The sequence below is a fragment of the Prinia subflava genome, chromosome 3, assembly GCF_021018805.1.
Source record: "Prinia subflava isolate CZ2003 ecotype Zambia chromosome 3, Cam_Psub_1.2, whole genome shotgun sequence".
In the NCBI taxonomy this organism is placed as follows: domain Eukaryota; kingdom Metazoa; phylum Chordata; class Aves; order Passeriformes; family Cisticolidae; genus Prinia; species Prinia subflava.
In genome coordinates, this window is record NC_086249.1 from 34,861,032 (window position 1) to 34,887,320 (window position 26,289).

Genomic DNA, 26,289 nt, shown 5'->3' on the forward strand with positions numbered 1-26,289 from the left:
CTTGCCAACTCAGTGCAAGTGAATTGAAGTCTGCAAAACCTGTCACTAGATGTAGGATGGGACCATCAAGAAATTTGTTCATGTTCTGAAGCTTTGTAGCAATGGAAAGTGGTACCATCGAACAGGATTTTTTACATTAAAACTGAATTTAAAATAGGTTTCTTCTGTGGTCATTCCCACAGTAAAACGATTTTATGATCATGCATCTGTGAATACTACTGTGTACATATGTATCTTGTCTCTTGATTTACTTTTATGTTTGGGTTTTTGTCTTGAAGATTCTTGGATATCCCAGTCAGCTTCCTTTCCTAGGAATCAAAAGCAACCAGGTGTGGATTCCTTGTCATCTGTAGCATCACTTCCTAAGCAAATTTTCCAGCCTTCTGCCCAGCAACAGCCTTCTAAGCAGGTTAAAGTTACGTGTGCAAACTGCAAAAAGCCTTTACAAAAGGGACAGACTGCGTATCAGCGGAAAGGATCTGCTCACCTTTTCTGTTCCACTACCTGCCTCTCATCATTTTCACACAAACCCACTCCAAAGAAACTTTGTGTCATGTGCAGAAAGTGAGTTTTGTGTTTTGTTTTACTCTAGCACCTAAATCCGGTACTATGTAAGATTCTTACACATGTGAGAGTTGCTCCATTAATGATATGAAACCTGATTATAGAAGTGCTTTAGTGTTTGGAAATGTTGAATTCATTGTGTCTAACAAAATAATACTAGCTTTTTAATTCAGAGTAGGGGATATTGTTTTGTTGAAAGCCAGTACACTAAAAATAACTGACCTTTTTTTTTAAAGACAAGGTGTCCAACTTGTGGCATACCTTGTGACAAGATAAACTTCATATATGAAGTCCTTTATGAAAAAGGTGGACCTTGAGTTGTGTGACAAAGCACTCATTTTGATAGATGAAGATGTATAATCAAGAGGATTTAAAAAGATGAGCAAGAAGCTGGAAGAAATTTGGGAGTTCTTCCACTCTTGGTCATACAGGGATAGGAATAGCCTTAGGTTTTCCCCATAAGTGAGGCAACTGGCAGTTTTGTGGCTGAAGATACCTAAGTGGGCAGTACAGAGGGAGTAAAAATCATAGCTAGAAGTAGCTTATTCTGAATTACTGGTTGGGTTTGACTTATAGTTTTTCATGATTTGTCAGACTTGAAGTTGGCAAAGAGAAGTCTTCTGTAGTTGTGTTCTTGTAGTGTTAAGTGTCCAGACTGGCTGTACTTTCTTTTTCTTTCAGTGTACCGTTTGCTGAGCTTTTTGCACTTTCTTCATATTCTCAGTCTGGTACATGGTTAAAGGATGAATTTTTTGCTGAACTGAAGAAGGCCTTTGTTAGTGTGTGCTCCAGAGAGTGTGGTCTTTGCTCAGTCACAGACTTAAGCCAGTGAAAAGAACCGTTTACATCATTGTCCCGTGTGCTGGATTAATGGCTAGTGTTCAGATGCTAGCTATTGGTCCTTTTTTTCCCTTGGCTCTCAGTAAAAATAAGCTATAGAAAATGTTGATATCCTGCAAATTCATACCTTGGTACCCCAAAAACCTAGAAAATGTAAGAGATTCTAGCTTTTTAAAAATAAGTGTGAAAACTCAAATTCTTAAAACCCTTCCATCTACAGGGCTAGTTAAAAGTAATCCTTGCTCTTTCTATTTGCTTGTTATGTGTTTATATGCTATTATTTTTTTAGACATAATCTGGTGACAACCATATTCAGCATGATCTATAAAGATGAAGGTTAGACAATTTTTTCCTGGCTGAAATCATGGCTAAATGCATGACCCCTTGTCATTTTGGAGATACTTAAGCTGTGTATTGCAAGAGGCTACATACAGAACTGCCCTAAATGAAAAGGCATTATTTTTGAATAATGAGGAAAATATTTTATTTGTAGGTTTTAAGATTAAAGAGAATCTTTGTAAAGTCACCTTTGACAGTTTTTGAGGTGCTGTTAGTCTTTGCTTTTCCACCACTATGATGCTTTTACCCAATCACAGTTAAATAGAAGATAGTGTATGCACTAAATTGTTCCTCTGTGGCACTGTTCCCCCGTATAACCCAACAGGAAAACTCAAGATTCTTAGGCGTTTTATTATAAATCCCTTTTCCTGCATTCCTCTGAACTCTTCTGTAACTACATAAATAGCAAGCTCCTCAGGGCAGGAGCTCTGCCTTTGTTTTGCAGAACAGGAATGATAGCACTCTCTGACACAAATCTTAGTAGTTCTCCAAAGGGGAAGCCAAACTCTGCTGACTTCCTCTTGATGGAAGAAGGCAAGCTTGCAAGTGTTCCTATTGGGGCTGTACAAGTCTATTTTCAAAGAGAAGTGTGTCTTTGAAACATGCATTTTTGTGTAGGGAAACATGCATTTTCCCTGTTTTCCCAGTGGTTTTTACCCATCTTAGTTTTAAAGCTTACAGGTGTGTGTGTGTGACACGTGTGTTTTCCAACCATTACATCTGATGGTGCATTAGTACTGCTTAGTTCTAGAATAATTTAGTGGGGAAAAGATAATTCAAAGCCAAAGAAAAAAATAGGAGTTTACACAGTAAAGACTTAGTTACAGCAGTTGTAAAAATATTATTAAACTTTGTGTTCATCCTGCGATTAATAACTGTACACTCAAAAAACTTTTGAAATGTAAGCCTTGAGAGGAAGAATTAAATCTTATAACATGTGAAGGGTTCTTGTATATATACGTATTTATACATAAGCCTTTTTTTTTTGTATTTCAGAGATATAACAACAATGAAAGGTACAATTGTTGCTCAAGTAGATTCAAGTGAGTCTTTCCAGGAGTTTTGCAGTACATCATGTTTATCCTTCTATGAAGATAAACAGAATCCCTCAAAAGGAGCCTTGAATAAATCAAGATGCACAATCTGTGGTAAACTAACTGAGGTCTGGTTGACTGTTTTTTGTCTTTCTCAATAATGACATTAATAGCTTATATACTGAATTAAGAATATACTGAATTAAGAGAACTGAAAAGAAGAAAATGTAAAATCTTCAGTATTTTGAGATATTAAAATATATAGGCTTAAATATTCAGAAAGAGCAGCTGAAGGAAGAATATATTCCAAGAGGTTGATATTTGTTTCAGAAACTTGAAGTGTCTTTTACTGATAATGTGTTCTATGAGGCATAGAGTCTTGTAATTGTAACCTAGATCTCTAACATAAAAGAATTGCTGATGAAAAAATGTCAAGATCCACTGTACTACCTAGTTTTTTAATGAATAATTTTAAAGGTAATGCAGATGGTTTTATAGATCTGTAGAATATGTGTAATTTTAAATTCTCATGAATGTATGTATTTATTTTTGACACCTTCTTGATTACTGAGCCCAGCATAGTTCAAGCTACTGCTTTACACAGCATATTGTGTGGCCAATCTTCACATGCCAGGTTCAGGTTCTTTACCTGTAAATTGACCATTTTATAAAATTGCATAAATGGCCATTCTGCTCTCATATGCCATTACCACATCCTTCCCTCTGATCTTTGCTTCCAGGCTAAAGGGTAGATGAGTCTAAGAGGGTTTTCCTAGAACTTTGGAGACAGCAGAAACATCCCTTTCTGCTTGTATATTTCATAGTCATTTCAGGTTTTTAAATAGTGAGATAGTTATTTAAATGTAAGGCTTCTGGTGTACTAGTTTCAGGTAACTTTGTGATTGTCTAGTGATGGAATACTTTTTTATTTTTATTTTTTAGATTCGTCATGAAGTTAGCTTTAAAAATATGACACATAAGCTGTGCAGTGACCATTGCTTCAATAGATACAGGATGGCAAATGGTTTAATAATGAATTGCTGTGAGCATTGTGGGGAGTATTTGCCCAGTAAAGGAGCTGGAAACAATGTCCTTACTGTTGATGGTCAGCAGAAAAGATTCTGCTGTCAGAACTGCCTTGGTGAATACAAGCAGGTAACAACTTCTTTACCTATTAATTAAAATTAAATAAACATTAATAGCTCAGTTCCTAAGCTTATCCTGTTACCAATAGCATGGGTTTACTTCTCCGAAGAACACATAAGTAACAAAGGCTTGTTACTTATGAGAAAAAACTATCTGCAGTGGACCCTTTACTACTGTCTCTTTTTGATGTTGCTGTAGTAGCGATACCTATTTGTTACTAATGAAACTATAACAGAGATTAAACTTTGTTAATAATTTCTATTTTTTCTACTAGTTGTCTCTGAAGTATATTAATAGCAAGCACACCACACAGGCTTTACTGGTCCTTAAGTTATGGGGTTTTTTATGTAAAAGCTCACTTGTATGCAGTTGAAACATTAAAAAATACACAGAACATACAGATTGGATGTTGCTGTGAGAAGGCTCCAGCTGGTGACAGTTTGGCTGTGTACTTGCACTAGGTCTCATCTCCTTTGTACAGCACAGAATTCAAAAAAATGTTGCTTTCATCCTTCCATGTGTTCAATTTTATGCTTTCATTTTATTTACTTGGTTTGTTTTTCTTTTTTTTTTTCAAGACTGTAAGATAGTAGTAACTGTGTTTAAAAACAGTTCCAAATCAAGAAACCTGATGCTAAAGTCTTCTATATTTTGCAGAGCTAGCTTTGCTCTGAACTGTTGCTAATGCTGGCTAGGAGGTTTAAATGCTAATCACAATATTTAGTATAATAGGATAGCTCTGAAATATTAAATATTTCAGGGGAGGATATAGAATGTGGGGAATTGGGGGCACTTATTATTTGGGTTCTTTTGCTTGGAACGTTCTGCTCTGAATTTATAGGGGTAGTGTTCCAACAGTGCTGTTTAACTAGCAAGAAATTTATGTTTCTGGTTTTGAAATGCACACTTGAATATGTGCGTGGCCCCAGTGATGCACCTTGCTCTGGGGCTCATTCTTCATCATCTCCCATTTTCAAGAAACCAGTGGTCCAAGAGAGGAGGCATTGCAGGGCTGTGTTGTTTAAGTTCTTTAATGTACATCATGTGTGCTTGTATTTTCTCACTGGATGCTGAGCTCTGATGCTTTTGGGGATGGCTGTCCTGTGTGTGAAGAGCAAAGCTGGAAACGTGCGTTTCTAAACAGCCTAACTGGAAACATAACATAAACATTATTTTTTTGCCACAGCTGTGCCAAGAGGGACAGGATAGGTTTTCAAGCTACTAAAAATGTAGGCATGCCCAGAAGCCATGGAAAGATTTGAAGAAACTTTGAATACTTTCTCTTGAAGAAACAAAAGTGCAAGAGATTAACTTTGAAAGGAGACATTCCCACACAACCAGTATAACTTACACTGCACATGGAATTATGAAATAAACATGGAGTTTTGAGGTTGAATGATAAAATTTGTACTTTAATGACAGAACATCATGTATTTGTTCACATATTGTTGTATTTTATGTTTAGATATGTGTTTGAGAGTGAGAAGAGTATGGGTAGCAAGTTTTATGTTCTGGTTTAATTTGGGGAGGAGGAGCGGGTTGCAGTACCAAGAATCTTGATATGTAGTGTCAAGTTGGTGCATTATTGTGAGAACCTTTAAAATTGAGTCATGTTGTTTTGGTTCGTTCACTTCTAACAGTGCATTTTATGCAAGCAAGTTCTTAATTCCTTTATCAAAATATTTGGTACTAGGCAACTATAATAGTCTGTGAGAAGCTTTGCTTGAGTGCTTGCGCGCATCTGTTTTGGAATCGTGATTAAGTGTAATTATTAACTGGTAGGTTTCAGATATTCACAGTGTGAGGAGTTTGGGGTATTACTAAGAGAAACTCTTCAACAAAGATCTGGTGGGACCAACCAAGTGGCTTTCTGTTATGGAGTAACTACTAACTACCCCAGTGGATAAGGGAAGGACTGTAGATGTTGTTTATCTGGGCTTTTGTAAAGCCTTTGACATGGTCTCTCACAATGTTCGTCCCTCCAAATTGGAAAGTGATGGGTTCAACAGGTGGACTCTTAGGTGAATTAGGAATTGGTTGGATGGTTGCATCCAGAGGGTGGTGGTCGATGACTCAGGTCATGATAAACATTGGTGACAAGTGGTGTCCCTCAGGGGTCCATATTTGGACAGGTGTTATTTCATGTCTTCATTAATTAATAGACAAAGGCACCAAGTGCATCCACAGTAAGTTTGCAAGTGACACCAAGGTGAGGGTGCAGTGACACACCTGAACAATGGGATGCCACCCAGAGGGACTGGACAAGCTTGACGTGAGTGCACAGGAATCTCAGCCGTGTCAAAGGCTTCACAGAAGTCCAGATGAAGGACAAAGACCAAGTGCAAGGTGCTGTACCTGTCTTGGGGCATCCCCCAGTGTCTGTGCAGGCTGGGGAATGAGCAGATGGAGAGCAGCCCTGCTGAGAAGGACTTGGGGGTGCTGGTGGGTGAGAGGCTGGCCCTGAGCTGTCAGTGTGCACTCACAGCCCAGAAAGCCAAACGTGTCCTGGGCTGCATCCAATGGTGGGCAGCAGGGCAGGAAGGGGATTCTGCCCCTCTGCTCTGCTCTGCTGAGTGCTGCCTCCAGCTCTGGGTCCCAGTACAGGAAGGACATGGATCTGTGGGAGTTAGTACAGAGGAGGGACACTTGAGATGATCAGAGGGAGGGAGACCCTCTCCTATGAGGAAGAGCTGAGGGAGTTGGGGTTGTGCAGTCTGGAAAAGAAAAGGCTTCAGGGTGACTTTCCAGTAACTGAAGGGAACTTACAGGAATGATGGGACAAGCCTATTTACAAGAGCAGGTAGTGATGGGACAAGGGGAAATAGGTTTAGATTTTAAGAGAGTACATTTAGATTAGATATTAGGGGGAAAAAATTTACTGTACATGGGGTATGAGGCACTGGAACAGGTTGCTCAGGGAAGTTGTGGGTGCCACATCCTTGGAAGTGTTCAAGGTCAGGTTGAGCGGGGCTTTGAGCAGCCTCATCTTGTGGAAGATGTCTCTGACCGTGGCAGAGGGGATTGGAACTAGGTGATCTTCCAACCCAGACCATTCTGTGATTCTACGACTATATGAAAGTCAAACCATAAATGTGGAAGTTCTCCTGGTGTATGCTATAGGTGTCCAAAGTTGCTCAGGACACAAATGCTTAAGAATAGTTAGTTGATACAATATTTAGGTTTGAAGTTTCAGGTTTTTTGAACTGAGTATGTTCAAGGAGTTCTGTTTTTTTAGAACAGAAGTTTAGACTTTTTTAGGCAAATATCACTGACAACCCAGTGGGCCACAATTTGTAAATTATGGGTTGTTTTGTTCAGTTGTAACAGTGTTTCCTTGAAAATTACTAGATCTTGCTTTAAAGGAGAACTGCTGAAGGAGAGATTTTGGGACAGTTGTTATTGCATACTGAAGTAAACTCAAATGAAAGAAATAATACAGAAAAAGTTAATGTCATTTGATTCCAGCATTGTGTTGTACAACTAATTATTGTGTGTCACCTAAGAGTTTTAGCAAATGTGTTCTTACAAACAGTTGTAAAATAAATAGGTCTCATTGGTATAAGCTTTGTATTAAGCAGTTTATATTGTAAATGTCATACACCTATCAATATTGCTATACATTTGTAGTAGTAATAAATGAAAACTCCTTATTTACTTGTACCTTTCTATATACTTAATTACAATTTTTAAAAAATAAATATTACACTGATTTGAACACAATTTTTCAATAACTCATCATGGACTTTCTTTTTGTATTTTCTTGGAGTGAAAAAATTTAACTTACGGGTATTAAAAATTACAGTGGCTTTCAAAATGGCAATTTTGACAAAATGACAAATTTAATTGCTATTAAATTACTGCAAGTAATCCGTCTGCTGCAAAGTGTGTCTTTCCTCTGCTTTAGACTGTTCCTGGGAGTAAGAAACTGTTATTCCTGGGATGGAGAGTAGGTTTTTTCTCAAATGTCATAAGTCACCTTTCAAGGTGATGGATGCACTTAGCTTCCTATATACCAGTTTCAGAACCTGCTTTAAAAATTGACATACATGATCTTTAATATTGTGTTATATGGCGTGATTTTCTGAGAGGTCATTGTTTTTTTTTCTTTCATAAAACTTAAATGATTGATGAGCTTAGGTGTCTTTTAGTATTAAAAAGTTATGAAATATAAATAATTATTTCTGAAATAATTTAAGATAATAACTGTGCGTAACATAATTTATGCTTACTGTATTTATATACAGGAGCAAGTTAATTTCTCTGTGACACAACAGCCATTTGTGAAGACAGCTGTGCAAGTCAAGCTTTTTAAAAAAGATAAAACAATGATAAAATAATTTCTCAAAAATTATAATAAGTGACAATTTAGATAAAATGTGAGAACAAAACTCTCATTGGAAGTGCTTAAATTTTTTAAAACCTGGAGATTACAATTACAGCTAGATTATACACTCCAGCTGTTGCACTGAGGTTCAAACCTCACATGTAGAGGTTCAAGAGGAACTTTGAGAATGACCCAAAACAAACAAACCACACTAGAATCAGAATGGGAGCTGACTAAAATTGTCTGTTATTGTACCAATATTGAAACACTTTATTTCTTTGAGCAGATACTTCGTATAGGTAAAATGAAAATGTAAACATTTAAAAAGTTACTTTAGTGATTCATTTAAAAATTATCTGTGCAGTAAATTGGAAGTGACCTCAGATATGCCTGCCATAAAGATGGTAACCACATGCAGCATTGTAGCTAGCTTGTTTCAGTATTTTTGTTTCTGCTACAGTTGGATGCTTTCTGTCTCCACAAAATTAGTGAACTTGCTTTTCTAAGTACTTCCATGTTTGTGTCGTGGTTTGCTAGATTTTGGTACAGGCTTGACAACCTTGTTTTAAGAACCAAGTGGAATATCCTGTGACTTTATTACTTAGCTTGTGCAACCAGCCATAGCTTTTAATTTTGAGCTTTTCCAACTAAGCTAAAGCAGCATCTGTGTCTGCTTTTAAGAATATTTTGCTTTCTTGCCTGATCAGTCCATGGTGCTCTTGATTCTGCCAAGGAAGTATTTAATGCCTTGCTAGTTAAAAATGTTCCTTTACTTTTTTTACTTTGCGTCTGTAACTACAGTTCTTCTCAGAATGTGACCTGAGATTTGTTGGCTTTGGGGGCTTCTTAAAGTGAAGGTCTTCATCTACTGCCAAAAAGGAGGTGGGGGAGAAGGAGTGGGAAAGGAGCCCTAGCTGTTTCTTCATAGCCTTTTTGATAGCTCTGGATGGAAGTGATACTGAAAGAATGAAAGCCATATGAATCTTTCTGATTGGGGAGGATGCTTGCAGTGTCTAATTAAAAACTTTTCAGTACTAAATAAAAGTGTATTTGGTTACTTGATTGGATGAAGTCTTACTACTGAACATGCTTCTAGACTAACAAGTCGGTGCCATGCCCCCAAGCTATTCACTTACAAGCAATAGAAAAAAACACTCTAGGCAATTGTGCTTCCTTGTTCAGTTTCTGCTCCTTGCCAAGGAACTGCTTTTGTGAAGCTCTTAAACCTCATTTGTCTGTTTTATCCTGTGCAGGGGTTTAAGAGCTTTCACTGATACAGTAACAAGCATATCAGTTCTGCAGCTAACAATTAATTGCTTACATAGAATTTGTATTGCGCCTCATCAAATGTCTTGTTATCTATTGGTTTAAATATCACCAAGTGCTGTAGTAGAATGTCCTGACACTTAGCACTTCAGTGGAAGCATCTTGTGTCTTGTCCCATGCAGTGTCTGGGTTTTTTGCTGTGCTTCTTTGCTATTAACATGGAGTGTCCTTCCTGTCTTCCTTTTTATCTTTATAGTACAATGAACTACAAAATATAACCACTTCCTGTTGTTGTTACTGTTTTATAAACTCATTTCCAAGTTCCAAGAGAAAGTACTATTGACAAAGTTGGTAATTGCTAGAGTTGAACAGCCCACTTAAATTAAAATGTGAAAAGTACTGTTTGTTTGGGTTTTTTAAAAAAATTCTTTTGCTTCTTAATTCTGGTTCCTTTCAAAGAGAAGTTCTGTGGTTTAATAGTGGAGTTTCTTCCTCATATAGTAAACCACTTCTGTTTAGTTCAGGTAATGCTCAGTTTAGTATGAAGTAATCTCTGATAATACCATTGTCTCATACTATGCACACTTTTACAAATGGAGATAGCTAGATATTTTTTATCCCATCTAACATGGTTAAAAGACAGAAATCTTTATTAACCAAGGAAGAGTAATTTTCACTTTCTTCGTGCTTAGTGATAGGAGGAGGTTTTTTGAGACCTTGGTATTTCTGACCCCAAGTGTCTTGCATCTCTGAGCATCTCTGATCAAAAACTACCTAAAAACTACCCTATTCTACCTTTTCTTTTACTGTTTATTTACTCCTGCTTTCTGGAACCATTTATTTTGCCATTTCTTCTTCAAATGTTTGTCTTCCAACTGTACAATTCACTGCTTTTCAATAAAAACTGTTATCAGATTCCTTAGGCGTCTGAATATAGTTTATCATAACTGCAGAATACTAATATGTAGCTATTTTAGAAGGTGAAATTAAATGGGTCCATCAGAAATGTTAAAATTGGTTTGTAGTTCTGAAGAAAACTACATAGAGTGATTTGGGAGCACAGGAGCTTCTTGGAAAGGGGAAGCGAGGAGGTGGCATGACTAGGTGTCTTAGTTATGATGGATATAACCACATCCATACAGTGGTGTACGTGGAGTAATTACCTGGGAGGGGTTCAGGGGAAGAGAGAAAAGACGGAACAGAAACAACTGAAACATTCGGTTATGTAGAAGTAACTTGCTTTTTGAGGCAGATGTTTTCAGCTCTACTTCTCTCAGAGACAGGAAGACAAGTTATTGAGAGTGGAAACAAAACCAGCAAAAAGACAGGACACTGGCAGCTGGAGATGCCAAGTACTGGATAAGTTATCAATCAAGTTGTTTCCAGAGTTCAGCTGATAAAATGTAAACGTAAAACACTTGATGTTCAAGGTTGATAAAAGCAATTGCTTCATCTTCTGCTCTTAGGACTTGGGTACATGCTGTTGAGGAAGAGTTTGATTGTTATTCTTGGGAAAGATGATTTGGATGCAGTATTTTAAGAGAAAATAAATTATGCACTTTCTTCCTTCTTTTCTTACAGATTCTGCTGATACCTGGTTCTTTTCTTAGGCATGCGTGTTGCCTCTGGATCCATCAGACCATGCTTTTAAATGAATCTGAAGTGGTTTAGCTGCCATTTTGTTGATTATGTTTCTGAGGGATCTCTGTTATAGAATTCCATGTAGCACATGTGTCTGCTTTTCTACTTACAGAAAGTGTTCTCTTCTTTTCTGTTTGAACACAGGTGTACTGTGTTTCTGTCCTGGAATTTCCTGGTGTTTTTCTTAATTCTAATCCAAGCCTCTTATTTCGTAAAGCTACCAGGGAGGTTTGCCTGGATTGAGAAGTATTTAACAATCTGTTTCACCATGGAGTTTTAACTACAAAGCATTTCCTTTAACTGGAAGCAAATCTTTGGGCTGCTACATAGCATTGTAGCAATCAGCTGCTGTTCTGATATTTTCTGTTGACTGGCCTTTGCATGGGAGAAGCAGGAAGAATGCTCTCTTACACTGCTGGCGTGTCCTTATTATGCTCTCCTAGCCTTGTCAAGGCCTATGAAGCAGATGATAATCTTTTCAGTTAAGAATAAAACTGTCTAGCACAGATGTCTAGATTCAAGGCAGTAATAGCTTTATTGAAGTACTGATGTAACAGTATTTGAAGAACAGAGGCTTTCATTAGTTTCAGTTGCAAAGAGAAATGAGGCTTCTAATATGCCGTGAAGTTATCATATTGCTCTGACAATTATTTTGGAGTTCAGTCTTTATTCTTTGTAGGGTACATGCAGCAAGAGCTCTAGACTTCAGTTTACATGATCCTTTCAGTAAGATATAAAAGAAGGTCAAGATTCCTGCTAAAATTGTAGTTGCTAATAGTGGCAAGAATAAAAATTCCTCAAAAACATTCTAAGTGAATTTTATTTCCAGGAATTAGTATTTTTGTTGAAACAATTCCTTAAGTTCTGAAAGATGTTGCATTCATCTGCTTTGTCTTGCATTTTGGTAGCTGCTTTTGTAGTTGCCCATTTGAGTTGAACACTGTCCTAGTGAACAGAAGGAATATTTGAAATATATCTAGAACTAGTGACTTGCAAGAGTTTTCATATCACATTGTTTAATGTCTGTTATCTGTTGGGAGATACCTATCATGAAATAGACCTTCTAGAATTAAGTTTCCAAGGATATACAAACAAGTCTTGGAAAAAATGAGTGAGTTAAGAATAAAATATAATGAGAAGAATAGTCAGACTTCTTCATCTACCCTAGACTTTATTCTTTGGAAGAGGTCAGATATGCAATAGAATCTAGCCAAAAGTAGGTCATCTCAATGCAGAATCTAGATGAAGTTGTGAAGGGGAGTTTTAGCCAGACAACTGTGCATCAAACTTCCCCTCAGAGGGCACTGAGCCTTCATTTTCTTGGAATTTTGCTTCTGGATTAGCTTAGTTTATTTGTACTTAGTAATTGATACAGTTTTCTTTACTAATTTGATTGTGTTTTAACTTCAGTTTTACTTGAAATTACAGTCCTCAAATGTGCGTGTTTTCATAGGATGCTGTAGATGTGAATTTGCACATGGATGGAAAATGCTTGATACTTTCTGTTGCAGATTGGATTTGTGTTAATTTCATCTTTCAGGGAAACTTGAAGCTGAAGCTAGTTTGACTCTGCAGGTTTTGTCAAGAGGCATTTTTTTCTACTATTGAAATACCATGGGAAGAACAGTACTTGATCTGAAATGGAAGATAATTGAGTTTTTGAGTGTCTCCAAGGATGGGGACTCCCCAACTTGTCTGGGCGACCTGTTGCTATATTAGCAGGACAGGGGAGGTGATTTTTGTGCCCCATGCCACCCCTCATCCTTCTGCTCTTGAGACTGTATCTGGAGTACACTGACCAGTTTTGGATTTGGCAGAATGAAAGGCATTGTCCTACTGGTGGAAGTTCATTTTGCTTAGATGGCTGGAGTAGCTGATGTAGTAGGACAGGCTCAGGAGAGGTTACTTTGTTCAACCCTGAGAAGCATGAAGGGGGATGAGTTAGCTAATGGGAGGAGACAGGAGACAAACATCAACTCTAAGAATAGAGTCGTGCAGTGGAAGAAAAAAGGGCAAGAGACACAACTTGAAAACAAGGAGAAACTTACTTAGATAAAGAAAAAGGCGATTTGGTTTTTATTTTTTGTTGTGTGTTGGTTGGTTGGTTGATTTGTGTGTGTGTGTGTGTTTTGGTTTGGTTTTTTTCTTTCCTATAAGGATGGTGAAATCCTCCTGAGGGGTTTTGGAGTGCTTGTCCTTGGAGATGCTCAGATTTGACTGGACAAGGTCCTCAGCAAGCACCTCAGGACCTGCCTTGAGCAGGAGGCTGCACTTGACCTTAGGAGGTCTCCTTCAGTACATGCAATTCTGTGATTTCGTTCTTTGAAGCAAAGAAGCAAGTAGTGATTTTTTAAATTAAGACTCAGGAAGTTTTGCATTTTGTGTTCCCTCTTTACCTAGTCACTGGCGAAGATTTTGGTATTTTATTCTGGTTTTCCTCTGCCAGTGAAGATCTTTTTGTGTCCTGCTGTGAAGTATCAACAACATTGACACAGCTTTACGTTTTCCTTAATTTCTTTTCCAAATGCCCACTTTTCCTTGAGGATGGTTAAAATATTAAATGTAATATGTATTGTAGTAAGAACCTGAGAAAGCTGTCATGGTTCTCATTAGGGACTGAAACTCCTGCAGTGATGTAAGCAGGCATACTTAGGATATGTTTCTTCTGAGCATTCTCTTAGCTTCTGACTCTCTTGAGGTCAGGGCATCCCTTGAACTTGGTGCAGTGTTCCTGTGTGCTATTTTTGGCAAATCTCTTTAATTAGCACTTGTCCAGTCTCCTTGTGAACGCATACAAAAGTTGTTCCATCCATGACTCTTCTGGTAAGAGGTTCTGCTGACCTGGTGTTTGTTACGTGAAGAGCTGTCTCCTGTTTATTTTCAAATTTCCATTGATATTAAGTGATTTGGCGTAGTTGTTAATATTAGAAAATACACTGAGCAGTTGATCCATAGTGCCCTACATAATACCATTTTTGGTTCTGTCATCATTCTCTTAAGCTGTCTTGTTTCCAGGCCAAAGATCCTTACCTCAGAAGAATGCATTTTGACCCTCTGTTACTGCAGCTCTCCTTCTGTTTGTTTATGGCAGCTGAAAGGGTACTTCGAGAGAGAGGATTCCCAAATGTTACTTTTCCTGCAGAATGAAGTTAATACTGCAGATTCTTAGAGATGAAAGAGATTATGTTGGGAAGAATTGAGAGTAGGAGTGTAAGCTGAGAAACTTGATAGTCTCATCTGGAAATTTCACACTTATGAACAGAAAAACATTCTTGGTTTGCATTCTGGATATTCGAAAACATTAGAGATACAGTGAGGCTCTCTGCTGATGTTGTCAGTGGAGGAAGTTGAGTTAAACACCTAAAAAAATAAAAGTTTGAGACATGTGTAATGATGATTGGACAATTTCAGGTATGCATTAGGATTAAATACTTTCAGGTATGCATCAGTCTTTTTTTAACAATAGTGTGGCACTCCTTGGGGTTTTTTTGAATGTTTTTAATATTTGAACTTAGAAGTTTAGGGAGTGCTGGAAGAAGTAATAAAAATGCAAGAAAAATGTTTAGCTTGAGGGAGATGATGATTACAACATTTTAGGAGCAATACATTTAAGGAAGGTTTGGGCCTTTTAATTTTCCTTTTTTCTACCATGCCCTGTCTTCTTCACTTGTGTAACAATATGTTTAAGTTTCTAGTAATGCAGAAATGCTCAAACATTCTTTTTAGTTGTTATTACAAGAATAAAATGAGAGCTTTGTTACTACGGTTTTGCCCCTACCCACAGAATCTTCTGCATAGTTGGCAGTTTTTTTGGAAATTCTTCTTCTTTGTACTCTTGATAAATTAGGTCTAGCTTTGCTAGATTATTACTAGATAGGAATAAAAATTTTTCTTGCTTTTAAATCTGAAAGAGATGGGGTAAAGTCAGTGAACAACTCCAGTATTTTGAAGATGCATGAAATTCAGAAGTGAGCAACATTCTGTTGTACTGTTCTTTGCATGCATGATCCTTTCTTGATATCACCTAAATTATGAGGTATTTGAGATGCTGGTTAGCAAAAGCTATTTCTGCTTTCAAGGAATTTTTGTTGAAACATATAGTTTGCTGACACAATGAAATTTTTTCTGATTATGCTCTGATCCATTTTCTATAAATTCATTTTTTAAAACTTGTACTTTTGTCTTGCTGTTTCTTGAAGTCACTGTAGCCTCTGATGGATTTTTTTTTTAATATGGAACTTGTGAAAGGTTCATTTGCCTGTGCATTGTTTTCTGATTATATTGCTGAATGCTCTTAGTAAAGTTGTTTGCCAGCATATTTGCGTCAATGCTTCTAGATTTACATTTTGGGTTATTCTGGAGCTACCAAGGCTGTTTGTGGAAGCAGATTTTTTTTATGGTGGCTGTCCATTAAGCACATTCCAAGAAATCAAGTCCTTTGTAAGTTGTAGCCTCCTGTATTATTAGTAATGTAACTCAGAATTTTCTGCATGCCCTGCTTTTGTTTCTTAGCCTGCCAGAGCAGATGAATGTATAGCAGCAGAATAGCTCCAACTCACAGAACAACATAACTACTACCTTTTGGTCTTGGTACTAAGTGTGAATTTTGTCAATATTGTGGCTGATTAGGAAGATAATGATGTCCTGAGTAACATGTTTAAAGGTAAAAGGAAAAAATTAAAATAGGAAGGAAATATCCTAGAGTCCTATTTTATACCCTCTCTAGGTAGGAGTTTGATATCTTGGCAGGTACTCCTTTTTAGAGGAAATCCCCAGCAAAGCTTTCATCAAAACAGCTTGTGGAAGTTGTGTGGAAATTTTGCTGGTCTCTGCGAGGTGCTACATCCAATTTGTGTCACTGGCATGTGGATTTGTATGTTTTTATGTGGATGCTCTTAGTATAGGAAAGATGATATTATAAAATCATAAATTTCATCTCTAGCTGTCTGTAAGAGTGGATTTAACTGGTTTTCAAATTTGTGTACTGAAAAATAGGAAGAGCAAAGATATCCTATGGAGCTTCTCTCACTGAACGAAGTGAAGCACCTGTGAAGCATGCTTTGCCTTTCCTTCCCCTTTCCATCCCTGAGAATAGGAAGAGTGCCAGAATAATTTCTCTAGAAGGGAAGAGACCTTAGTGGCTAAGTGACAGTTTTCTAATACTTAATAAGGCAAGAGCCTGTCTAGTAGGAGATCCATCATTTTTGGTGAGGAATTTTCTCTACCACTGTCAAGACCATGATACTATTTCTGTGGGCAGAGAAGGTATCTAAATTTTTTTTTCTGAAATTTGTTTTATTGTGCTTGAGACACTTGCCTAATGCTGGCATATATAATATATGTGGCACATCAGAATTATTGATTTTGGATGTTGACTGTGTCATTGGAATTTCTGCTCTGTGCGGCTTTTTCTGTGCTTTTTATAGAATGTTTGTTCCATTCTGTGTAAAACTGCTGCGTTGAGAGATGTCAAAATCAAGTCTGTTATTAGGTTCTTGGAGTCACAGTTCAGCATAGAAACTCTGTTGCTCCTGCCTGGAGGATTGGAGATACAATTTTTTTTTCTTCTCAAAGTTTGTTTATTCTTCATATTCATAACTTCTTTGCTGTGCAGGTGACTGCACAGTGGAACAGATTGGCCTGAGAAGTTGTGGAGTCTCCCTCACTGGAGATATTCATGAACCGTTTGGGATACAATCCTGTGCCATGTGCTCTAGGAAGAGCCTACTTGAACAGGGAGCTTGAGCCAAAGGTCTTTTCTAAGCTCACCCATTCTGGGAATCATACTAGCCATGCCAGATTCCTGTTCCGTACAACCATTGTCCCGTCAGCAAGGAGAGAGGAATAGCGTTTTTAAAACTCTTCAACTCAGCGCAACTTGTTGCATACTCTTAGCACAGTTCAGTTTGCAGATGGTGGGGTTTGGGATGGAATTGAGATGTTTTGGTTGTTTTGAGTTTTTTGAAGGGTATGTGTGTCTTGACACAGAAGGTTAGTTATAGCTGGCTTTTCCCCAGGAGTCAAAGACCCCCAACCATAGTGCTGAATGCTCTTGAGAGGATAATCAGGAGAGCTAATGTAGGAAGGATCTGGTGAGGGAGCAGATCACAAATAAAACTTTTCCTTTGGTGGTTGGGTTTTTTTGGTGTTTTTTTAAAATTTTATTTTATTTTATTTATTTAGACCATAATTTAAGTCAAAAGCCAAGCATAGTTTTAACTAACTCATTGTTTTGCTTTGTTTTATGTTTTAGAATTGTGGCCAATTAACATCTTGTACTGGCTGCAGAGCTCAGTGCAGGTTTTTTGACATGACTCAGTGCATAGGACCTAATGGATATATGGAGCCATACTGCTCAACTGTATGCATGAACACACACAAATCAAAATATGAAAAATCACAAAGTAAGTGAAAAGGATGATGGGTTTTCATCACTGCTAAGAGTAGACTTTTTTTAAAGTTTGAACACTGGGGGTGGGTGTGTTTGTTTTACAGTTAGTCTATGCAGATGTGACTTCATAGTTTTTAAGTTCATTAAAAAAAAACCAAAACCAAAAGGCATCTTCTGTTGAACACCAGTAAATCCCACGAGGATTAATTTTCCTCACTGGCCTTTTTTTGTGATGTTGGAAAGAATTTTCAACTGTCTTAAGGCTTCCTGTGAAAAAAAATGGTGAAGCATAATGTGCTCCGATCTGTCACAGGATGATAGTGCAGGTTTTTTGCATATGAATTTATATTCTCTGAATTCTCGTCTGAATCCCGAGCTGGATTTTTTTTTTTTTTTCAGTCAAGCAGGAGATGGATAAGAAGGGAGGTAGCTATAATGCGTATAGATATTCTCTAGGTAAAGTTTTTGATGCAGTAAATAACTCAAAAAATGTGTTCTTCAGTGTGCAAAGCAGATCTTAAGTTGAAAATATTCTAGTGAATTTTATGGAAGATGTTTTCATATTTAGTACTGATGTTTGGTGAAATTATTTATTCAAACTTCTGTAATTTCTTTTGTTTTGTGTGACTTGTAGAAGGTGACTGGAAAACAGACTAATCATAGTTTTCTACATTGAAAAACAAAAAGGCTCACCTTTAATACTCCTTTTTTTCCTGTTCTGTTTATTTTGTTTGTAAACTACGTTTTTCTTTTAGGTATGGAAATTATTTGCCACTTTTGTAAGCGAAACTCTTTACCTCAGTATCAAGCCACAATGCCTGATGGAAAACTGTACAACTTTTGCAGTTCCAGTTGTGTAGCTAAATTTCAGGTTAGCTGTTGTGTTAAATCTTTTCCTCCCTAAATATTTGTATGCCTGTGTTTGTGTTAAGTATTTGAATATTAAACTAACTTGCTTGTACATATATATACATGCTTGAGAGTTGCAGTTTTCGTAGCAGGTGTTCCTGGCTCATAACAATTTCTTTGATCAAAGTTCTGTTTCATAATGATAACGCTAGCTGCTGTCTTAAACTTAGGAAATTGGATAACAACAACCAATTTCTGCTTTACATTGTTAGAAAACAAAAAGCTGTATCACTGCTCAACTTATTTTTACCACCGTAGCCTCTTCATGGCTGTGAGCTTTGCTGTTTTGCATTGAAGATCAACAAATTTAGCCTATTTGTACTAAACACAAAAGTCTCATGTTGAACATAGAACTAACAAAGGTCTGCCATGCAGAAGAGTGATTCCTTCTGAAGTGAAAGGGTAGAGCCTCAGCCATTTCATTTATGGACAAAACTAGCTATTTAAAATGTGGCCAGAAACTGGGGGGTTGCAAGGCTAATGACATGCACTCTGGATGAGGCTGCTCTGCTTGTTGAAAGTGTCATATTTTAAGTATGAATTAAGGTTAAAGCGTCAGTGAAATATGTTATAGCCATTAATCTCTTGGTGATCAAAGAATAGTCTTAAAGAATGTTTCAATTTTTGTATATAAAACCATTTTTCCCAGATTTACACTGGATAATTGATAATTGCTTTCTCATGTATTGTTGAAGAGTTACACCCACACAGGGTTTTCTCATTTGTCATTGAACTTTGCTGTTTTCTGTCAACTGGACAGCAAATTGGTCTTTTAATTGCTTCTTTAATATACTCTGGGTAGGACCTCTATCATGCAGCCATGATCTGTGTTTCCATCAAAACCAATTTGGGTGGTGTCTGTCAGTGGAACTGATTAACAGAATGCCTGTGTATTGTTATTATGTAATGACAGACCTGTAATACTTCTTGCAGACTCATTTAACGTCTATTTTATTGTACATGGTTTTACAATTAATTGCATCCCCAGGAGCACTCGGAACAAATTCAGCCAGGGAATGGTGAATTCATCCTGGACCTTCTTGCATTTGCACATAAGTCAATATTAAGCACCATTATTGAATAGAACTGCCAGATCATTTAATGCTAGTTGTGGGTTGGCGGTCTTACTGAGTCCTTGTGCTCATGCTTGTATTGCAGTCTCAGTGCTGCACATAGATCTCTTGTCATTGTCGTGGAGTTTAATTGAGGCAGCCTTGCAGCCTGTGAGTTCTCAGTGAAGACCAAGAATGGGTAGGTTGTCACTTGCTTACAGTTAGTTTGCTCAGCCAGCACTGTTGAATTTTAGCTTTTGATAGCTTTTGTATAGTCACTGTGTAGAAGAATACAATATATTCACTGTAAGGCTAGAGTTGAATGTGTGAGAGCAGCTCTTTGTTCTGGTCATTTAGTGTTTAGGTGGGAAGGATGGCATACCACAGTGTGAGCAGTGGACTGTAAGTGTTCTCTTGAGGCTTCTCTTGTACCTAACTGACACGGAAGGTATTGAACCTAAATTGAAGAAATGGTCGATTTACTGTGGTGCTCCATAATTTTCAGTGCTTACTAATGGTGATAACTTTTGCTTTAATTTTCTGGCTTCATATTCATCCCTTTTTCCTGCTGTGCCTGTTCTTCCTAGACTTTTTCTTTAAGGGTTATCCTTCTCAGAACAGAATAATTGCTATTTCAGGCCTGTGTTTTGTCCCTTCTGCAAGTATTTTAGTACTTTTGGTTTACAAATGGGTAAGTTTGTCTTACAGAACTTCAGGATTGATTATAGTTGTGTCTTCCAAATAACCTTTTGTTTCTATCTTTGTTCTTTTAATGTATTGAAATACTGGAAAGGTTCAGCTGAGCTACATGTTGTAAAGTTTATGTCCATGTCTACATTCTCCTTGAGCAGCCAGCCTGTAAGAGCACTTGATCTTGGAAGAAAGAGAGGGAGAGAGAGCAGCCTGCTTTATGTGGTTTTTGTTTGGTAGTTGGTGGTAGAACAGTGGGACTGAATCTTGTGTTCCACACTCTGTCTTGGAGGATGTTATTGCAGAGTTGAAGACAGAACTGTTCCCAAGGTGTGCTGTTTTAAATCAGTATTGGTACTGGTACTATTGATACTTCCAGTTGAAGATCTTGCTGCTATGGGCAAAATAAACTACTCATTATTTATTGTGAACATGCAAGCTGTAATACAAGTGTCTTCCCAAAGTTAGCAGATGTTTAGGTGTCTGACAGTACAACCTATCTGGGAAAACACAAGTCTGTGCAAAAATTTGTACTTTAATTGGTTTGGGTTTTGTTTCCAGTTTATGGATGTATCTGGAGAACTGTAGGACCAGTATGGGTAAGAATTAAAAGTACAATGGTTTTTAGTAGGATACTCTCTCTGGTTATTCATTAATGCTGTTCTCTTTCACCGTTGTGATGGTGCCTAGAAGTGTTCTTAGCTATATATATTACATCTCTTTCTTGTACACACATGTGTGCTCACTCTTCTAAATTTGATAATAATGAAAGTATTTGAGGCTTCCATGCCCAGGCTGGAAGGTCTGCATGTGCATGAGTGCAAGGGAAATGTTTGTTCCCTGTAGGAACTACAGTGGTCAGATTTTAGGCTTCAGGCACTTGCTAAAAAGACAAGCGAGTGACTCTCTCATTCTGGCCTGGGAAAATCCAAAGGAGAAACCCAAACAATTCTTGGGAGGTGAAAAACTGTTAGCAGGTAGTGTTTTTCTAACTTGTTTACTGGCAAAGATGTTTACAAAGAGATATAGGCTCTAAATGACCAGTCATATTCCTTGTACCAAAGTACTGTATAAAAAGAGAGTTTTGAAGAATAAAGATCATTCTCACTTGCTGTAATAAGCTGGGAGTCACATCATTATATCATGCTGTCCTTAAAACAATCCTTAAAACTACAGTTATTTTCCTTCCCTATTTAATTTAGTGCCCTTGATTTTGCTTGTGGAACAGTCATAGTGAATGAGGGCATGAAGAAGATTCCTCCTAAGTGCTTCTGTCATGTGCATTAAGAACAGCTTGATTCTTTCAAAGTTTTTTTTTTTCCTTAGCTGGAAAAAAACAACTAACCTTTGTCTGGCTGCCTACTAGCTTTTGCACAGGTACACTTATGTACAGAAATGTTTCCACAATTTGATTTCATGTTGCTGTGAGCAAGGGTGATCCTCTGTCACATATGCTGCCATGGCAGGGGCAGGCCAGAAGGTGTGCTCTGCGGTGGTCTTCTCAGAAGATGCTGGCCTGTGCCTGCCTAGTGTTCATTATTAAACTGGTAACTCAGAGCAGTTTCAGCTGGTTGCATTGAAGGCTGAAAAGAGCTTTACAGTGGTTTTTTGCTTTGCTTACACTTCCCATGCTCTTGTTATTCAAGGCAGGCTTTCAAAGAAGCAAACGCAGGTACACGACTTCAAAGATGTATTTGATACAACATAGCATACATGAAACTTTGTGTTCAGGGTGACTGGTGAAAGGTTTTAATGAATTTATGAAGTTTTTTTCATCTATTAATGTTTGTGTGTAATTATGCTCCCAAATAATTCCTAAAGGTACCTAAGGATTTTTTAAGTTAGAAGCAAAGCAAGACGGTGAAAATGCTACATGCATGTCATCTTGGTTCAAAATATTATGCAGAAGCAGTCCTTAATTGTAAGCAGGATAATTGAAACTTTAAAGAGACATACAAAATCATGTTGTGATTAACTTGATTTAAAAACCGTCTTCTACTTGCTTTAGAACTTTCAGTAATATGAATTCAGTTCTTTACAGTTTTTCTAGAAAAAAATTTAATTAACCAGAGGACCTCATGATAAGAAATGTTGCTTTTGGGGTTTTTTTGGAAGCAATAATGCTTAATAGCTTACATTTGTTTAATCTATGGTTATGCATAAATTTCCTTTAAAGCAAATTCTAATTTTAAATAGTCTCAAGCTTTGCTCTTCTCCCTTCTCTAGCTTTTTGTTATTTTTCAATTACCAGCCCCCTAGACTTTGTGAGTCTGAATTTCTACCCCAGTAAATAGTAATGGGAAGAAATAAAAGATGGTAGCTGTGGCATACCCCAGAAAACAATGGAAAACTATGTTTTACTTTTAACTTGCAGCCCTCACAGTAGGGTGTTGGGGTCCCATATTTAAAGGTAATTACAGACAGGAAAGATAAGGTTTGCTCTTCATTTGATGACCACTTTGTGTGTTTCATCTTCGTTCCTCCCTGTGTCTTCAGTGTTTCTGTACAAGTTGCCACATCCTCGAGTTCTTTCCATCTCCTTCATTCCTGAACTGGAGGTGCTGGGTATTCTTGATTACTTTTTATTTTCAATGAGAGCTTCTAGGGCTTTCATAAGCCACACAGCAGCATGTGGAGCAAGGTGTTTGCTCTGTGAAGACACCTGCAAATGCAGAAGTGCACAGGTTGGACCTTGCAGTTAAAAATGCCTTTGTGGCTCTCATGTTTGTGCAAGTCTTCAGCTATTTAGAGTAGCCAAAGTGAAACAAACCTTGCTCAGCCACAGGGACATTTGCTGGATATAATGGGAGAAATATGATAATATTGTGGCTAGGCATCAGAAAAAAGTTGTTGTAGAAGTCCTGCTTGTGATTGGGAAACACGCACAACTACTTAATGTCCGCAAACTCTTGATACAGAATTAATGCAGCTGCATAAAATGATAGTGCCAGCTAGCATTCAGCAGTACCAGCCCACATAGATCAGGGTTTATATCATTAATAAGTCTCAACATAATTTTTTATTTATTTTTTAGTGTAGGTAACATAAGAGTGAAGAAAAGTGTCCTGTAACAGAAATGTTCTGGATTTTCACTGTTACACAGTGGAGAGGTAGTAACAAATCTGTCTGAAGAGAATTTGCCTTTAAATGTATTTATTTTGTTGCAAATAGTGTGGAAAAGTTTGTTGAGAGGACAAATGTAAGAAGTTTGTCCTGGATTCTTCAAGTGTCTGTGATTACTACTGAGTCAGATTTTTATCTTGACTATCACATCTATACCACATCAGTAGTTCTTGCTTAGTCAGGGAATATATAAGAACACTTTATTCTGTTGGCAGATATAAGACATACTGAAAGATGCATTAATGCATTAAAGAGATTACTCAGTTACAGAATTAAATTCTCATACCTACATGTGTAATCTATAGTATTTTTCTCAGTTTTAAACCCCTGGATTGTTTAGGGGCTGGCTATGTGAATAATTGCAACTTCCTGCCATGGGGTTGAGGCTCGTTGGGACTGTTAGCTGTATTTTTCCTAATCTGAGTAGATGTGAGGTTTCTTACTAAAAGCCTTTCACTTTGGTAGTTGTATTTTCAAGTGGTATGTTTACATAAGGTGTTGATAATCTGCCTTGGTGTGGTTTGGCTTTGAAAATATTTGTTTGTTGGTCTTTATCTCTCTGTCACCAAAATAATACAAATTGTGAAATATATTTATCTGAAAAATATATGTTTTGTGATTAATAAAAGCATTTAGTGTAGAGATACTTTTTGTTCATTTTTACTAAAAATGTTTACCTTAAATGTGTTTACCTTAAATAAAAGGAATAAGAAAGGTAAGGTAAAAAAATATGACTTAAACTAATTATGGTGTAAGTAAGGGTAAAGAGTCAAAATTGGAAGACCTGAGATGACAAGGGAGAAGGTATTAAGGTAAAGAACTAACCTGCTGTGCTTTTGCCAGAAATGCTCTTGAGTTTATAAATAAACTCCTATATTCTCAAACACTGTAAGTTTAATTGAGAAAAATCCCATGTTTTAAAAGTAGCTTTAGTTTGTTGGTGATGTATGTATACGTATTTATGTTTTTCAGACTCTCAGTGTTCAGTCTTCAACAAATGGTCAGTTTGTCTCTCCCAGTGATATTCAGTTGAAATGTAATTATTGCAAAAGTTCTTTCTGTTCAAAACCAGAAGTACTGGAATGGGAGGTAAGGGAGAATTTTGGTGTTATTAGAATGACAATGTGTTTAAAGGTAGAACTTTAATACGGTTTTTCTAGCTATTTTATAAGGTATTGAAGTTTCTTCTAAGAAGTTCTCTTAAAATCTACCTGGTTCTGTAGAGTAGCATTTAATTTCAGTATGGATAAAAGAAGTCTTTTTCATAAATAGTATCTGTGGAATTTTTAAAAAATGTATTTTCTCAGATCAGCTGTAGGTCTGAAATCTGCTTTCATCTTCAGTTATTGTAGATATGATAGACCATTACACTTTTTTTATGAACTGAAAGAAGTATCTAAAGAGCCTATGCTGAGATTGAATGGCATATTTTCTGTTCAGTGTTTTCATGTGAAATTATTAGTATTTGTAGCACTGTGCGCTTAATTGGGATTTATAAATTTTTTAGCATTAGAAATATCTAATTATGTGTTCACATTTCATTTTACTTTGTAAGTTGTCTTAATGGCAACTATTATTTCAAGTTGCACTAGTTAGACCTTAAGATTTTATGTATTAACCTTATTCATGATGCTTTGCAACTTTGCATTTAGAACAAAGTGTATCAGTTCTGCAGCAGAGCTTGTTCTGATGATTATAAGAAACTGCACTGCATAGTTACGTACTGTGAATACTGTCAGGAAGAGAAAACGCTCCATGAAACAGTGAACTTCTCTGGTATCAAAAGACCCTTCTGCAGTGAAGGTATGTATGTATTTGTTTTTCTCCTGAGGTACAGGTCATTATTCTACTCCTGTTGATTTACTTTGTTTCTATATAATAAAATTTAAGGTAAGAACTCATTCTGTTCTGCTTGAGGCTAAACAAGAAGTCTGTTCACTAATTTTGAAGTGATAGTACCTGTTATTATTAGGGCAGGTACTTTTAAATTTATCTGAGCTGCCTCTAGAGCTTTTCACCACTTAGTCCAGGTTCAGGTTAACACTTTTGTGTGTGTGTGTGTGTATAAATACATACACATATTTATGCTCATTGCATATATACATATGCACAAAAAATTAGACATTCTTATAATGCATATACAACATTTACTGCACTGATGAACACCAAGCTTTCTCTTTGATTAGTATTTTCTAAATCAAGCACAACAGTAGAAGTTCTGTGTTGGTTTAGATTGGTTTACTTAAGCAATAACTTGAATGATGCCTGTTGCTGTGTGTTGATTACTGTCACTACAATTTATATGACTAATTACTTGAATTTTCAAAAAGAAAACAAACTGAAAGAGAATTCTATGGGCCTAGGATTCTCTGAAGTTGCATTAAAGCATGATTTTAATAGAAACAGCAAAATAAATTTTTAACAAGGACCTATCCTTTCCACTTCTGAGGGTGAGCTGTCGTTTGATACTGGTATTTAATCACGATCTTAGAAGTGTAACTACAAGTTTGGATGACCTGTCATTCACAAATATGGTGAATATTTTCTTCCTTAGTTGTAATGACAGTGCTTCTAATGTGATTTGGTAAGACCTGTGGAAATCTCTGCTTTCAGACAGATTAAATAGTAGATACGGGAGTTTACTTGTAGGAGGTTCCTGTTAAGCTGGAGAGGGTTGGAATGCAGGGCTAAGGCAGTCTTCCTTCCATGCCATTCCCTTACAGCTCAGGACTCTGCAGTCTTTTGTTTCTGAAGAATGGAGTGTGGTGTTCTGGACTGCAAAGTGATAGCTGGAGAGTAAAAAACAGAAATTAAGGCCTAGCCTTTCAGTGTATCATTGCATTGCTCAGCAACCTCTAGCTAGAAATTGTTTCTGTAAATGAAACAGTTCCACAGAATGCATTCAAACCAGAGCAAGATACTTTTCTGGAGATTAAAGTATATGCTTCTATTACTGTGCATAGTTATGAC

The 26,289-nt window shown here is 37.0% G+C and overlaps 1 protein-coding gene across 18 annotated transcripts in view; it reads left to right on the plus strand.

Moving 5' to 3' along the window:
• The window catches only part of ZMYM2 (zinc finger MYM-type containing 2), an 87,042-nt gene that overhangs the window by 25,729 nt on the left and 35,024 nt on the right, over positions 1 to 26,289 (plus strand). For 17 of the 18 annotated variants that reach the window (XR_010080010.1, XM_063394621.1, XM_063394622.1 and 14 more), the window contains 7 exons: positions 279 to 564; positions 2,740 to 2,905; positions 3,720 to 3,932; positions 17,408 to 17,558; positions 18,301 to 18,416; positions 24,292 to 24,408; positions 24,972 to 25,122. Coding sequence is in view for 17 of the 18 variants with exons in the window: in XM_063394621.1 (XP_063250691.1) it covers positions 279 to 564; positions 2,740 to 2,905; positions 3,720 to 3,932; positions 17,408 to 17,558; positions 18,301 to 18,416; positions 24,292 to 24,408; positions 24,972 to 25,122 (1,200 nt within the window). In the remaining variant the exon portion in view is untranslated. The remainder of the gene's footprint in view (positions 1 to 278; positions 565 to 2,739; positions 2,906 to 3,719; positions 3,933 to 17,407; positions 17,559 to 18,300; positions 18,417 to 24,291; positions 24,409 to 24,971; positions 25,123 to 26,289) is intronic. The other variant, XM_063394627.1, reaches the window with a different exon arrangement.